At 37.5% G+C, this 16,992-nt stretch overlaps 2 protein-coding genes across 8 annotated transcripts in view; one reads left to right on the top strand and one right to left on the bottom strand.

Moving 5' to 3' along the window:
* The first annotated feature begins 414 nt into the window (after positions 1-414).
* On the top strand, positions 415-10,627 carry LOC110467082 (protein-L-isoaspartate(D-aspartate) O-methyltransferase-like). Of its 3 annotated transcripts, none has more exons than XM_021523988.1 (6): positions 415-433; positions 2,086-2,356; positions 2,708-2,850; positions 5,539-5,856; positions 6,769-6,932; positions 8,613-10,627. In XM_021523988.1, the coding sequence occupies exons 2-6, from the start codon at positions 2,218-2,220 to the stop codon at positions 8,632-8,634; spliced, it is 786 nt and encodes a 261-aa protein (XP_021379663.1). In that variant the 5' UTR covers positions 415-433; positions 2,086-2,217; the 3' UTR covers positions 8,635-10,627. The 3 variants fall into 3 exon arrangements, with proteins under 3 accessions (XP_021379663.1, XP_021379662.1, XP_021379664.1); XM_021523987.1 differs by having other exon boundaries at positions 417-494; XM_021523989.1 differs by having other exon boundaries at positions 417-494; positions 6,769-6,963.
* Positions 10,628-13,867: 3,240 nt separating this feature from the next.
* LOC110467086 (golgin subfamily A member 6-like protein 6) overlaps positions 13,868-16,992 on the bottom strand; it is a 27,835-nt gene continuing 24,710 nt past the window's right edge. For 4 of the 5 annotated variants that reach the window (XM_021523994.1, XM_021523998.1, XM_021523999.1 and 1 more), the window contains one exon: positions 13,868-16,969. In XM_021523994.1, the coding sequence (XP_021379669.1) occupies positions 16,502-16,969 (468 nt within the window). In that variant the 3' untranslated portion in view covers positions 13,868-16,501. Of the gene's footprint in view, positions 16,991-16,992 lie in introns of all 5 variants that reach the window. The other variant, XM_021523997.1, reaches the window with a different exon arrangement.

The following is a 16,992-nucleotide window of genomic DNA, read 5'->3' as shown; positions in this document are numbered from 1 at the left end:
TTCCAACAAGAGGATATTCCAAAAAAGCTTTTCAAGAGAAAGATGAGGCTCAACGTAACCCAGAACCTGTACAGTAGTATGGTCGTGGACGTGTGGAACTATCTCCCAAACATAGTTGTAGAGGTCCCCTCCCTGAATAGTTTTAAATCTCGGCTAAACAATCACTGGCGTCATCATCACCAAATTTGTACCAACATGTTACTCACAACCGGACATGATTAACAATAGCAAGATACATCCCAAGAAGCTGGATCAGCTTACATTGACGTCGACACTACATGCAAAACTACATGAAAATAATTCCTTTTTTTTTTAAAGAAAATTAAATAAAGGAACTAGTGACAAGAGAGACAACTCGTGTAAACGTACACTTTTCCCTAACCGAATGCGCCTTATCATAGTGTTTTCGATACCTCTCTGATTTGACCGTAAGGTCAGTACGTTGTCCAGAAGCACAGAAACAGAATTTTCTATTTCTTTTCGCTGTTATATTGGTAATGTATGATGACAGCGAGACAAGAATCAGTGCATTTTTGTTTTTACCATTTTTTCTGTCCATGATTGTCTTGTTAAACCACCATTTCATTTGTAAATTAGAGCATGCACTAAAATCTGAGTCTGGAACTCCATAATCCACTGGCACTGTTATTGGGCCTAATCCTAGTCAGGCTAGTGTTAACAGATCACTGTCTAGGAGAAGGCGATATGTAGACAAATTTAAGTTGTCACAGTTAACTTGCCATTAACATTATTACTGACAGTAATAATGTTAATGGCAAGTGCTGAACAATTACCTTAACCGTTTTAGTGAAAACTGTTTGAGTTCGTTGTTCCTTCTACTACACATTGACCTGTTGACTTGGAATGTCCATTGATGTCCATGCTAAGAGTTTTATTTTCTATTCTAGTGTTCTATGTGTAGTGGGACTGTGCTCCTTTAGTGCCAGTGACCAGGTAGCGCAGTTATTTCGAGCGTCTTCTTGGCATAGCTAGGTTTTCCTGAAATTGGTTTGTAAAAGTATTGTCTTCAATCAGGGCGAAAAAAAAACCTGGATTTACTGTGAACGACAGATGTGTAGAATAACATATCGAAAAATGCGATACAACAGCCATTACTGTTTAAAAAATGAACTATTATAAACACTGAAAATAATTATTCTTATATAATTTCAAAGCAGATATACAAACTGTACAGTAGTAGTGTTGTATACCCAAACTGTACAGTAGTGTTGTGTACACGATCTGTAAAGTAGTGTTGTACAGTGTTGTGCCAGACCAGGATTCGAACCAGGGACCCTCCAAACTCTAGATGGATGCTCTTACCAATTGAGCTACAATTGAGCGATACAACAGCCATTACTGTTTAAAAAATGAACTATTATAAACACTGAAAATAATTATTCTTATATAATTTCAAAGCAGATATACAAACTGTACAGTAGTAGTGTTGTATACCCAAACTGTACAGTAGTGTTGTGTACACGATCTGTACAGTAGTGCTGTACAGTGTTGTGCCAGACCAGGATTCGAACCAGGGACCCTCCAAACTCTAGACGGATGCTCTTACCAATTGAGCTACCTTGTCGCTGACGATCGACCCAGATCAGCTCAAATACATTCCTCCCCACTTTTTTTAAGTCTTGGCCCCCAAAGACATCACTATTTACAACCCAGGCTTGGGTACCCCCTTGCCAAGCATGATCCCCTGTGCTTGAAACAAGTGTTGGCAAGCTTTCATATTTTGTAACAGCTAGGAGAAAGAGAAATGCAACAGCTAGCTGGGATTTGAGGAAGAGACCCTCCAAACTCTCAGACATCTGCACTACCAAATAACAATTAAGCTACTTGTAATTGGTCGCCGATGATTGACCTAGTCCAGTTCTGCTATGAAAGAACAAGGGAAATAAGAGAGGTGTGTAGCGGGCCTCAGGACCGAGTGATTATATATATGCAGCTGAAAAGGTAGCTCAATTGGTTAGGCATCTGTCTAGATTTAGAAGTTCCTGGGTTTGAACCATACAGGTCCTTTGTATTTTCCCTCTCCCTGTTACACATGAATATATTGTAAACTTTTCTTGCTTTTAGTATGTGATGGACCTACCAGCTGTCTCCCCCACATAACTAGTGACCAGCATCTCAAGTGTGGACAACATCCTGACAATTGACCTTGATGACCACAACCTTACCTGCCTGAACTCTGTTTAGAGTTTGAGGGTAATGGTTTTACAGAGACTGGTCGCAAAGAGCTTTCGTAACTTGTGTTTTTTTGTGGGACTTGTGTCACGTCAGGTTGTGGCCACTATGGCTTGGCGATCCAGTGGTAACACCAACGCCAACCTTGTGGAAAACTTAAGGTGTAAGTATGTACGACAATACACTGCAACGTGTTGTTATAGACTTCACAAGGGTGTACAATTCTATCAGATTGATACCAGGGCTAGTAAATAGTATTTGGGAGCAGATGCTTGTGAACATTTTCAGTAATTATTATGTGTATTTAATGAAATTATAGGTTGGGCTAACAGAAATTTTCAAAATCTTAATGCAGGCTATTAATCTAATATGAAATTGAACACCCCTATTTCAAAATGGCATTATTGAAAACTTCATATAATGGTTAGAGAAAATATGATCCATAATACTTGTACTGATATTGACATGTAAGTAAGGTACATCATATTCAGAATGCTTACCTCTCTGTCCCCAGTGAATGGTATTTTAAAGTCTGACAGGGTGGTTCAGGCCATGCTCCAGGTAGACAGACAGAACTATGTGAAGAATCCTATGTCTGCCTATGCTGACTCTCCACAAAGTATCGGCTTCTCCGTCACCATCAGCGCTCCTCATATGGTAACTTAAAAACACAAGCCTTTGTGGCAATACAATTATTTATGTTTATTTTTGATTTAATGATTTGTTTATCTAACAGTTGTCACAGAGGCGAGACATAAGTGTCACTTCTCCAGCGGTGTCAACGTTTCATTTTTTGCATTTAGCTCTGTTTTTACCAAAGCATATGTGCTACACCATCCAAACTTGGACCATAGTTTCATCTTAGCATCCTCATTGCAATCTATGTATCAGATACTGAATAAGGCTACAATACCTGGGCCAGTAACTGTTAAATCATCCTCATCAGTTTCAAGTTTTTGCGTTTAGCTGTGCATTTAAAAACTATTTATGTGTTGTATCTCAAAAAGGTCAAGTTCTACAAAATAGCTACATCATAGACAGTAAATCTTAATGTAGAAAACATCATTTAAATTTTTCATTATTTTAAACGTATTAAATTTGTTATATTCAAAAGTTTGATATTTAACCCTTTCACAACCGTAGACTATAACGGATGCATCCCCATCAATGCATGGTAGAGTCTACTAAAGTTACATAGGGGTGAAAGGGTTAAATAAAAAAAAATCTGTATTTTATATTCCAATTTAATTTGAATTTTAAAGTTTGAAATCAGTAAACATCAGTAAAGTTAAAGTTAGGTCATCAGAATTGTGAAGTTTCTTTAATTTGCTCTTATTCTCTTACCAACCACTGTTGATGATCAAAGCAGAAGTAAAGTAAGCCAGACATATGATTCCGTGGAATTGTTGTTAGTGTAGTTATAGTAATTTTCTGATTTTGTTCTATGTGGGAGCAAGAGGTAAGGCTTAAACCTCTTAAGCTTGTTTAGTTGTTTTCAAACTCTGACTACACCAGACTTAATGTATTCTGTAGTTCAGCCTTGTTACTAGGTCCCATCTCTTTTGAACAATGATAAATATACTCTGTACAGTAGTGGCTTTGGAGGTGCCATCTTCAAAATCCAAGGGGTATGCTCTCAAAATACATAACTTTTCTACATCCTTGGAATATGTCATGACAAAATTGAAAGCTATGCTGTGGCACTATGTAGGCCATTGTCCCGCATCAACCTTTTTCTTTGAATAACTTCTTCCCATTAACCAGTAGCTTGCTTCGATGAGGGTTACCATTTTTAGCTCACCTGCATGAAGGGCAAGTGAGCTTATGTCATGGTGCGGTGTCCGTCGTCCGTCCGTCCTCATCCGTCAACTTTTCCTTTAAACAACTTCTGATGAAGAACGGACAGGCCTAGAGTCATGATATTTGGCTGAAAGCTTTGTTGGTAGGAGCCCTACAAAGTTTGAGGATGAAAATTACCTTGACCTACTTTCAAGGTCACAGGGGTCAAATGTGTCAAATACTTCAAACGACTTCTTCTGAAGAACTGAAAGATATAGATTCTTTATATTTGGCTGGTAGCTTCCTGGGATAGTGCCCAACAAAGTTTGATAATGAAAATTATTTTGACCTACTTTCAAGGTCACAGGGGTCAAATATGTCAAAAACTTCAAACAACTTCTTCTGAAGAACTAAAAGGTATAGAATCTTCATATTTGGCTGATGGCTTCCAGGGATGGAGCTCAACAAAGTTTGAGAATGAAAATTACCTTGACCTACTTTCAAGGTCACAGGGGTCAAATGTGTCAAACACTTCAAACGACTTCTTCTGAAGAACTGAAAGGTATAGAATCTTTATATTTGGCTGGTAGCTTCCTGGGATATAGCCCAACAAAGTTTTAGAATGAAAATTAGTTTGACCTACTTTCAAGGTCACAGGGGTCAAATATGTCAAATGCTTCAAACGACTTCTTCTGAAGAACTGAAAGGTATAGAATCATTATATTTGATTGATGGCTTCCTGGGATAGAGCCTGACAAACTTAGAGGATGAAAATGACATTGACCTTTTTTCAAGGTCACAGGGGTCAAATGTGTCAGACACTTCAAACGACATCTTCTGAAGAACTGAAAGGTATAGAATCTTAATATTTCGCAGGTGGCTTCCTGGGAAAGAGCCAAACAAAGTTTGTGAATGAAAATGACCTTGACTTACTTTCAAGGTCACAGCATTCAAATATGTCAAATAGTTCAAACTACTTCTGAAGAATTTAAAGGCATACAGTTATAATATATAATATAGTAGCTTTAAGGAACCAATTGGAAAAGGAAAATGACATTGACCTACTTACAAGGTCACAGGGAAAAATATGTCGGCAACTTCTGAAGAAGAATCAAAAAGCATAGAATCTTATAATAATATTTTGCTGGTAGTTATAATAGATGGAGCCAACAAAGTTTGCGAGGGAAATATTTTTAGTGCAATATAATATTTAATGAGAATTTTTTGCTATGACTGCTTAAATATTCAGGTGAGCGATACAGGCCCTCTTGGGCCTCTTGTTTTCTTCAAATTAATGACCTTGACACACCTCCAAAGTCACTGGGATCAAATATCTTAAAACATCTTAACATATTGTAGTGTTTTGTTTCAATGCAATTCCTAGTATCAAATAAACACTGGTATGCATGATTCCATAACAATTCTATTTTATTGTTTTGTTGTAATCCATACTTACCAACATGAAGAAAATGTTTAGACATGTGTTTTACTTGTTTGCAGACTATTTTGTTGGATATAAAAGTTGATTTACTTTAGATTTGCGAGACATACTGTATCAAATTTCAGCATGCCCACGCCCTAGAACTGCTGTCTGACCATCTGAAAGAGGGGTCAGTGGCATTGGATGTGGGGTCAGGGAGTGGCTACCTGACGGCTTGCATGGCCCTTATGGTTGGCAAGACCGGACTGGCCGTGGGAATCGACCACATGGATCAGCTGGTCAGTATGTCTGTGGAAAATGTGAAGAAGGATCCTGCCATTGGTCAGTTACTCGAGACTGGACAGATGAAGCTTGTTAGTGGAGACGGTCGCCAGGGTTACATTGATGCTGGTCCTTACGATGCAATCCATGTAGGAGCAGCAGCTCCCAAACTTCCACAGGCAGTAAGTGAAAACCTGTCATCAGGCTTGCCGATGAAATATTGGTGGAGGAAGTAGGATGTAACCGGCAATTTTATGTGACATAACACACAAGTCAGCCTCTACTATCCAATAATTAACCAATCTATAACATATGATATCAATCAATTGTGGTAACAACTTTCATGACAGTTAAAACATCAAACATATCTTATACATGAATGTTTCAGTTACCTGTAATAAGCTAACCTGGCCCGAAGGTGACCTTCACCCTTCACCCATGAGGCATCTAGCATTAGTCGGGCATCAACTTTTTACTTTGAATGACTTCTTCTTAATGTAAACCAAGAGGCCTTGGGTTGTGATATTTGGCTAGCAGCATGCTGGGGTGAAGGGCTACCAACTTTGTTCAAATGGATGACCTTCACCCATATTGAAGATTATATGGGTCAAATATGTTTAAAACTCTGATTAACTTCTTCTGATTAACAATAAGGACTAGGATGATGATATTTGGTCAGTTACATGCTCAGATAAAGCACTACCAAGTTTGTTAAAATGAGTGCCCTCCTCACCTGGGCCAACGTTAAAGCATTAAAGCCAAAGATGAGGTGTTGCCAAGCAAGGCGCTAGGAAACAAGAGCCATGTCATACTTACATTGTCAGTAATGTAAAATCAAATCTCTGAATACAATTACACATACTAGTGGAATACTATGATTGTTGTAATAATTACATGTGCCATAACTGATTCACTGACTGATGTCATTCCTGTAGATATTTGAAGCAAAAAAAGCATTCAAAATTGTTAAAATGTGTTTCTAATTTGTAATGTGAAAATATGTTTCTGATTTTAATGATCAGTTTTAGACATACATACATCCACCATATGATGTCAGAAAATATATATGAACAAATTGTTTTCTCTCCCTACAGCTGGTAGACCAGTTGAAGCCTGGTGGTCGCCTCATCATTCCTGTCGGAGAGCACCAGCAGCACCTACAGCAAATAGACAAGATGGCCGACGGCACAGTTCAAAAACAGAATCTGATGGGCGTGATTTATGTTCCACTGACCAGCAAGGACAAGCAGTGGCCAAGGTCCAAATAACTACACACTGACCTCACCGAGGTGCATGTCCTTCCCGAGTGGTGTGAACTACTTCTCTTGATGCTATATATATACCAAACGGTTGAAACCAGCCTTCAAGAGATTTGGTTCTCCACAACTCCTCTGTAGCACAACTAACATAGTCTCTGTATCTTAATCTGTCTCAGATATACACTCAGTACAATCTCTATATAACTATAACACTCTCCCTTTCATGACCTTTCACAAATATATACTCAATTGTACATCTCTATAACTAACATATTCTCTGTATCTTTATCTGTCTCAAATGTATACTCAGTACAATCTCTATATAACCATAACACTTACACACTCTCCCTTTCATGACCTTTCACAAATATATACTCAATTGTACATCTCTAAAACTAACATATTCTCTGTATCTTTGAAATTTCATGTCATAGATATATGTGCTCACTATAACAATTTCCCTTTCCTGACCCCTTCATAAATATATACATAAACTCAATCTTACATTTCTTTAATGAACTTGCCTCAATATTCGTACCCGTCACAAATTCCCAGTACTATATCTATACACTATCTGCTCTCTACCTTCCCCTGTTGGGATATTTTACTTTAATACTGATAACAAAGTTATCTTCCCCTGCTAGGCTAACTGTTACCAAATGATAACTTTTACCTTCCCCAACAGGGATATTGTACTTATTAGTGGCTTTCTACATTCCCCTACTCAGATATTTATGTTCCTGATTGGATATGTCACTATAATTGATAACTTTCTACCTTCCCCATGCTAGTTTGAGTATTTTAATTCCCCCCACTTTGAAATGTCCATATATAGAAATTCTCAATTCATTGAATAAAAACTTGATTTGACAGTAAAACTATTTACTAGGTATATTGTATTTGCCCACTCAAATTACAATGTATAATGTCAAAAAGACTAAGCTTTTTTTGAACACAAACAGGAATTGAAAACTTGTTTTGCGAACTTTCGAAACGTGTCTCGACTCTAAACCGCTGAAAACAACTCATTTAGACTCAGTGGGCCGAATCGGCCGGATCAAGTAAAATCAGCTGTCAAAAATCATAGAGTCATTTCGCCATGTTGCACTCTAATACTGAAGGCAGTCATGGTACGGGTAACATGTTTACCCATTCCACCCCTTATTGGATGTCAAAATAGGGTCATAAAGATGACTCAACCAATGGCCCCCTTCGTCTCTGTTCATCAAGTCCCCTTCTCTCCTAACCCAGATGGATTCTTTGATTTTCCTGACTTCCCAGTTGGGCGGACTATTTTGCCGACTGAGGCTTAGTGAGTTATTTTCAGCGGTTTAGAGTCGAGACACCGGTCATTTGCACTCTCTGCTTGACCCAGGAAACAGACGTTTTCGAAAGGTCACAAAATAAGTTTTCAATTCCTGTTTGTGTTCAAAACAAACTTAGTCTTTATTATTCATACCAAACTGATGAATCTATTCGGAATGTATAATGTCATTTTGATAAAAAATTATAAACAAATAAGAATGACAGAAAAAAAGAAAGTAACATTCTACGTGTCAGCATTTTAAAACTTGAAACCCATTCATGTATTATCAGAAATGATACTAAATATCTCATTTCATGATTTTGAACAGAAAATGCCATCCTGTTTTAATAACATTGCACTTTTTCTATTTCAGATCTACCACTGATGAACTTTGACCTGTCTGTTATCTTATATCCACATTATTTTGTTACTGGTTGAACTGTTATCCTATTGATGCAACTGTGGATTGTTTTTTATCGTTATTCTTCCGTTGACGTTCGCCCATTGGTATAACGGCAAGCTTTAAGCGTATACGTATTCCTGTGGAACCCAGGTAGTATAATGATGACCGCTCAGGGTGGTTAGACCCTAAAACTGGATTTTCAGTTTATACAGCTTTGGATAAAGCGAGATCAGACCTTTACCTGTGTGATCAGTTATTTGTACCGGTAATGTACAATTTTCGTAAGTTTGTCTTTTAGCAGAATTTGTGACAAAAGGTGTGCTACCATTTGACATCAGTTTTTATCTGGTACATTTTCATGGAATAGTGAATGTAAGAATGGTGGAAGAGAACTGCTAAGTAGTTTCTCTTTTGTTGAAATAGCAGTTATATGCAAACACAATGTTAATATGGTGACAGAGTTTAAGGAAATATGGTTTTCACATCCTTCCATTGACACATGCTGAAATAATCCAACTGTCGTGCTGCTGATATTGATGTGTCTTTCTAACTACTATATAACACAAAATTAAATCAGCCAGACTGAAGTGTTACAGATGTTCCTACATATCATGGTAACTCATTCATGAGTAGGGTAAGGGTATGGATTCATTGCCTACCATATCCTGAGAATGAAATTAGCTTTAGGATCTATATACCATCACTAATATTTGGAAAACATTTTCATTGAAAGAAAATTTTAAAGTTGGTGAAGTGAAACCAATTACATTGCTGGTAATTTGAAATTACTGAAGAAAGAAAAAAAGACAAAAAAAATCCATTTTAATTTAATTGTACCAATAAATGGAAATTGATATTACCATGGGTTATTATGGTTCACCAAAATAGGATCTTGTTTCAAGGACTGTTGGAACTTTTTCTTTTATTCAAATTATAACATAGGTCATTTTTGATTCTCTTCAGTATTGTACACTTTGTACTTGATATTAATAATTCAAAAATGTGTACAAATTTAGCAGATAAAAATTAACTATTATATAATATTTAACAGAGTTTCACAGTAATCTGTAATCTATCAGATCATTTATAGTTTAAACAAAACAATGCGATATGTATAAACAAATACATTAATCATAGGAAATTAGGAATAGAGTTCAGTATAGTAATATAATCATGTACTTGTGAGAGTTTCGTGATTTTTTATAATATACACAGTACAAGATTGTGAGGTATCTGTAAATTTGATGTTTATTCTCCGGTGATTGTATTGACAACGAGACATGATACTGGAGCAGCAAATACACATAATATGTAACTAAGTAGTAAACATAATTATGTATATTTAATGACCTGTAAACTATTAGTAACCATATGTTTTCAAATTAATCTAGTACATACAAATGTAATGGGCTATACTGAAGTTATGGTATATTTTTTCAGATTGGCAAATATTGTTGTTTGATAAAATATCACTGATAATATATAATATTGTCGAGGATGTGGGGGGAGTAGACAGTACAGAAATTATTTGTCAATTTTGCTTCTAATCATGAAAGAATTACCTGAACTTTTTCCAAAATTGTTTTTAATTGGTCATTTATATTTCGATAGCGATGATGTGTTACAGGTGTGTTGATTTATTGTTGGGACAGTCAGTCCTAACACAATCAGTCTACACGGGACAGTCAGTCCTAACATGATCAGTCTACACGGGACAGTCAGTCGTAACACGATCAGTCTACACGATCAGTCTACACAGGACAGTCAGTCGTAACACAATCAGTCTACACGGGACAGTCAGTCCTAACATGATCAGTCTACACGGGACAGTCAGTCCTAACACGATCGGTCTACACGATCAGTCTACACGGGACAGTCAGCCCTAACACGATCAGTCTACACGGGACAGTCAGTCGTAACACGATCAGGCTACACGGGACAGTCAGTCGTAACACGATCAGTTTACACGGGACAGTCAGTCGTAACACGATCAGTTTACACGGGACAGACAGTCGTAACACGATCAGTCTACACGGGACGGTCAGTCGTAAAACACGATCAGTCTACACGGGACGGTCAGTCGTAACACGAGCAGTCTACACGGGACAGGCAGTCATAACACGATCAGTCTACACGGGACGGCCAGTCGTAACATGATCAGTCTACACGGGACAGTCAGTAGTCCTAACATGATCAGTCTACACGGGACAGTCAGTCGTAACACGATCAGTTTACACGGGACAGACAGTCGTAACACGATCAGTCTACACGGGACAGACAGTTGTAACATGATCAGTCTACACGGGACAGTCAGTCCTAATATGATCAGTCTACACGGGACAGTCAGTCCTAATATGATCAGTCTACACGGGACAGTCAGTCCTAATATGATCAGTCTACACGGGACAGTCAGTCCTAACATGATCAGTCTACGCGGGACAGTCAGTCCTAACACGATCGGTCTACACGATCAGCCTACACGGGACAGTCAGCCCTAACACGATCAGTTTACACGGGACAGTCAGTCGTAACACGATCAGTTTACACGGGACAGACAGTCGTAACACGATCAGTCTACACGGGACGGTCATTCGTAACACGATCAGTCGACACGGGACAGTCAGTCGTAACACGATCAGTTTACACGGGACAGTCAGTCATAACACGATCAGTCTACTCGGGACGGTCAGTCGTAACATGATCAGTCTACACGGGACAGTCAGTCCTAACATGATCAGTCTACGCGGGACAGTCAGTCCTAACACGATCGGTCTACACGATCCGACTACACGGGACAGTCAGCCCTAACACGATCAGTTTACACGGGACAGTCAGTCGTAACACGATCAGTTTACACGGGACAGTCAGTCGTAACACGATCAGGCTACACGGGACGGTCATTCGTAACACGATCAGTCGACACGGGACAGTCAGTCGTAACACGATCAGTTTACACGGGACAGACAGTCGTAACACGATCAGTCTACACGGGACGGTCATTCGTAACACGATCAGTCGACACGGGACAGTCAGTCGTAACACGATCAGTTTACACGGGGATCAGTCTACACGGGACAGTCAGCCCTAACACAATCAGTCTACACGGGACAGTCAGTCCTAACACGATCGGTCTACACGATCAGTCTACACGGGACAGTCAGCCCTAACACAATCAGTCTACACGGGACAGTCAGTCGTAACACGACCAGTCTACACGGGACGGTCAGTCGTAACACGATCAGTCTACACGCGACAATCAGTCATAACACGATCAGTCTACACGGGACGGTCAGTCGTAACATGATCAGTCTACACGGGACAGTCAGTCCTTACACGATCAGTCTACAATACTGTTGGAAAGCTTCACTGTAACCTGTGGGTAGAACCAGGCAGCTTTCCATGGTTGTGATAGATTATTCTCTCATTTATTTCTCACATGTAATGGCTTGTTTAAGTGCATATTGCTTGAATTTAATAAATTATGTTGATGATATTGAAAGTGGAACTTCTCTTTTGTTTAGCTCACACAATGTTCACATATGTCAACTGCCTTCTCCTCCTTTGCTTAAAATTATTTATTTTTTATGAAATAAAAATTAACAAAATATCAGATGCCTCCTGTGCATGTGTCGACTATTTTATTTGTGGGCAATACAGAACTATAGTGTCTAAAGCCAGACAAACAATATTTTATAACAAGCGACAGACAAATTATTTGATGACTCTGAGGGGGAAGTTGAGAAAGGCAAGAAATCTTAACTCTCTGGGAAAGATTTTGAACTTGTGAAATCCTCAAGTTTGACGATACCAATCTTGTCCCAAATAGACTGAACAAATTTATTAATCTCCGTTGCAACTAACAGATATGATACGGTGCAATCATCAGTCATCTATTTTTTGTGATCCATCTTCTCAAATTTTTCAAATTATCTTACCTGAATTACCAGACTGACTTCTATGAAATTTTGTACACATGAACATTTCATCATGTTCTTGTCCTCTTTTAAATGATTTGTTTCTGCCGTTTTTGGCCAACTTTTCATTTATGTTTCGTCATATTTTGACAACTTGGAATTTGTTTTGGTCTAGTTTGTTGGTACTGTAGACAATTGTTTCATTATTACAGCTACTTCTTAAAAGATTTCATGAAAAAAGAAAGGGTGTTGCCTTCAACACAGTTGCAGCATTTATCAAAGCAATTAAATCCTGAAGGAACTCCTCATTGGGAGACATTTAAAATGCCTTGTTATTCATCAGAACTTGTATACAGGTTTTTACATATTTGACCCCTATGACCTTGAAAGTCGGTCAATGTCATTTATTTGGGGAAACTATACAGCACTCCATCCCATGAAGGTACCTACTAACCAAATATCATGGCCCTAGGTTCTCCAGTTCTTAAGGAGTCATTCAAGGAATAAGTTTAGAGATGACCGTCGGACGATGGAGAAAGGACAACACACCATACCATAAACTCAACTGGCACTTTGTGCCAAGTGAGCTAAAAATCATTTAAATGTATAGTTAGAACACAATGGCTATTGGTACCTGGTCACATTGTATTTTAGATTATATCCAGACCTGGTATGGTAATTAAAATCAAGACGCACACAATCAAGTCAGAGTGATTAAATGATAGAAACAGAAAACAATAGTATACAGCACTTTATATTTAATAATCTATATTTAAGGATTTAGTACACTTCACAATTTCATCTACACCAATAAATCATTTTCAAACTATTTACAATGTACATTACTGGTGTGATTTTTTTGCAAAATATATCGAGGGTTATTTCCCCTATGGTTTATTATCTAACGGTTTGTTTGTTTGTTTGTTTGATTTTGTTTAACGTCCTATTAACAGCTAAGGTCATTTAAGGACGGCCTCCCCTGGGTGCAAGATGCATGCATGTAGTGTATGTGTGTGTATATTGGGAGGCTGCGATATGTTCGTGTTTGTCTCCTTGTGATAGCGCGAAACTGATGCCGACTTTATAGTGCTACCTCACTGAAACATTCTGCCGAAGACACCCAGCAGGACGCCCCACCCGGTCACATTATACTGACAACGGGCGAACCAGTCGTCCCACTCCTAATTTGCTGAGCGTTAAGCAGGAGTATAAACTACCATTTTTAAAGACTTTGGTATGTCTCGGCCAGGGGACAGAACCCAAAGCCTTCCTCACAGGGGCGAACGCTCAACAAATGGCCAAAAGACACATGTAATATATAAAGTTAGGGTACATATAATTAATATGCAATATTGCAGTCAATACACAGAAGAGCACTTTGTAAGAAATAAGACACAAATTAGTCTGAAGGAGAAAAACATGTGCACGAAACAAACAAGAGAAGAAAAAACAGAGAAATATAAACAGTACAAGAGCTAATAAATACAATGATGAAAAACATCTGTATTCAATTATATATTCTTAAAAGATCCTTTGAAATAAATTTAATCAAATTTACAATTAAAAGTTATATTCTCTTGTTAAAATGGAACACATGTACATTACATGAACTTTTGGTACTGTCTGCCAATAAAAATCATTACAAATCTAGACCAGCTAAAAATCATTTTATGTGTAAAAAGATCTTGTAAAATATAAGAAAAATCTATTATTTTTTTCATTCAATTACTTGCATAAAAAGTTTCATCGCTATAAATACTTTTCATTTAAAATGTAGAGAAGAAAACCATGTTTACAATATAAACATGTACTAAGTTACAACCAAGTACTGGTAACTAACAGATCTCGAGATCACTCCACAGTGATTTTATTATATCAAAACATCAAACAACCAACTAAGGTCTTTATTCATCAAAATAGCATCTGTCCTTAAATCCTGTCTTTTGAACTCGATCACTGATACACTAATACAGGTAACTAACAGAGGTCACTCCAGAATGATTCTACTACGTCAAAACAACATCAAACAACCAGCTAAGGTCCTTATTTAAAATAGCACCTCTCCTTAAATTAGATGTATTTTTCAAATTCTGGTTTGGCTGCCTGTACATTTAATGAACTCAATAGCTAAATGATGCCGTACAATAACAAGATGTACAGCTAATAGCTGCCTTAGTATATTGAGGACAGATGAAGGATGTACAGTTCAAATGATTGTGTCTCTGTGTGACATTTGATATATTATTGTGGATGATGTCCTTGTGTCTTCAACAGATCTTATTGTATCAACTACTAAAGTATCATCAAAGCAGAAACCGGTACATGTTATACATCATGCAGAGTAAGACAGAATGGTTCACACTTGCAATTGTGAAATCCTCATGCAGAGCAAGACTGAACAATTCACATATACAATTGTGAATTCTTCATGCAGAGAAAACTGATAGAGTCAAGCAGGTAGTAAAGAGATGAATTTGCAATTTAAATAATTTTCAATTCTTTTTTCATATGTTATATGCTCTTTACAGAGCAAACATATTTCTAAAAGAAGAAGAACAGGAGGGTGAAATACACAGTGGGAAATCTTTTTTTAAAAGGACATAAATGTTTCAAATGACAGTACCCATTATTGTAGTAAAAAAGCAAACTTATACATAGATCTCAGAAGACATAAACAAAACATAAACAAAAGTCCTGAAGAGACACTAACAATTCTTTGTTTTTAAAAGTTTTGTAAATTAATATCGGGAGTTTTGAAAACAAGTTTATATTAAACTACACTGTACCATATGTCAATACCACGTACTGGCTTGTTCAGTGTAAACATGTTGATTAACATTATACATTCAATAATAACACATCAAGTATTCTAACAATATAGCACTACATGATTTGTGGTCACAGACAATGGAGGCCACCAATAATATCAGAAATATACTGTGTAATCAGACATTTTTGTGGGGCACACATTTTGTGGTTTTCCAACAATACACAATTTCGTGGGTACATGAATTTGTGGATTACGAGTACCTTCTCAAACTGAAAATTGCTTTATATCTAATGTGTAATCACCTACAAAATCGATGAAAATACCCCCCCCCCCCCAGAAAAATTAATGATTTCACAGTATTCAAACTAAATAGTAGGCAATTATCATATCAAGTCAAAAATAATTTTAACATCATGTTTTCAATACAAATTTACAAACAAACAAACATGTAAACAAGATAAGCACTATTAAAGTTATACTTGTACCTAAACGCATGAGTTGTCCTCTCCTTTTACAGATCAGAACTGCTGCCATAAGATGAGTACAAGTTATAAATAAGACAATAAAGACATTCGTTGTTTGTTTAAGATCTAGACCACTTCAGAATAGAATATAATATTTCACTTTTACCACAAGTAATTGTCACTTTCAAAACTTAAATTTGTCTCCATTATATCCAAAACAACAAAAAACTTGAATATTCAAATTAAGATTAATCAATCCAAAAGAGTTTTAGTTGCAAATCCCTTGACTGAAAAAGTAATTTCACTTCTTAAACACAAAAAAGCATTTTAAATATAAATAGAATGTCATTATTTTCAATATTAGCTGTCATACTTTAAGATGTATATACATTTCAGAAAGTTGTACACCAAATTGTATAGATGAAAATTGCATCATGAAACAATATTTAATGAGAATCACAGACATACTGGCTATCATTCTTATCACATTTATAACCAATGAATTGATGAGCACACTTCCTCGTGTAAAACTTTCTCACGCTCCCTCTCAAATAAGTCCTTCTAAAACAACTCCCTCTCAAACAACTCCCAACAATACAAGACGAGTAGTTTACCGACACTCGTACCCAGTCACTTGATACACAGTACAGTAAAATCAACCCAGACCCTAAAGGAACAACAACCATACCAATCTCTCACACCAGAAGTAGATCACGCTCGCACTAATCCAGCCATTTGTTGCATCTGTAATAAAAGCTGTTTCTTCTCCTTCTCAAAAAGTGCTGTCATTTTTGCCAGCTCCTTTTCTAACATTTCAGCTCTGAACCTCTCTGCTTCAGCTTTCACCCTCTCTGCTTCAGCTTTCTCCCACTCTGCCTCCTTCTCCTTCTTTAGCACTTCTTCCCTGTTGAGGACTTGTATGATTTCATCAATAGCCTCATTCCTGACTTCAATGGCATCGTTGAAATCCCTCATGGCCTGAAGTTTCTCCTTCTCCACCCTTTTCTTCTCCTTCTGAAGCTTTGTCTCCCTGTTCAAAGCCTCCTGTTTCTCCTCCTCTGCCCTCCTCTTCTCCTCCTCTGCCCTCCTCTTCTCCTCCTCTGCCCTCCTCTTCTCCTTCTGAAGCTTTGTCTCTCTGTTCAATGCCTCCTGTTTCTCCTCCTCTGCCCTCCTCTTCTCCTCCTCTGCCCTCCTCTTCTCCT

Source organism: Mizuhopecten yessoensis, unplaced genomic scaffold (assembly GCF_002113885.1).
Source record: "Mizuhopecten yessoensis strain PY_sf001 unplaced genomic scaffold, ASM211388v2 scaffold11159, whole genome shotgun sequence".
Classification (NCBI taxonomy): Eukaryota; Metazoa; Mollusca; class Bivalvia; order Pectinida; family Pectinidae; genus Mizuhopecten; species Mizuhopecten yessoensis.
Note: the sequence above shows the minus strand (reverse complement) of the source record. Positions and strands in the feature narration are given on the sequence as shown.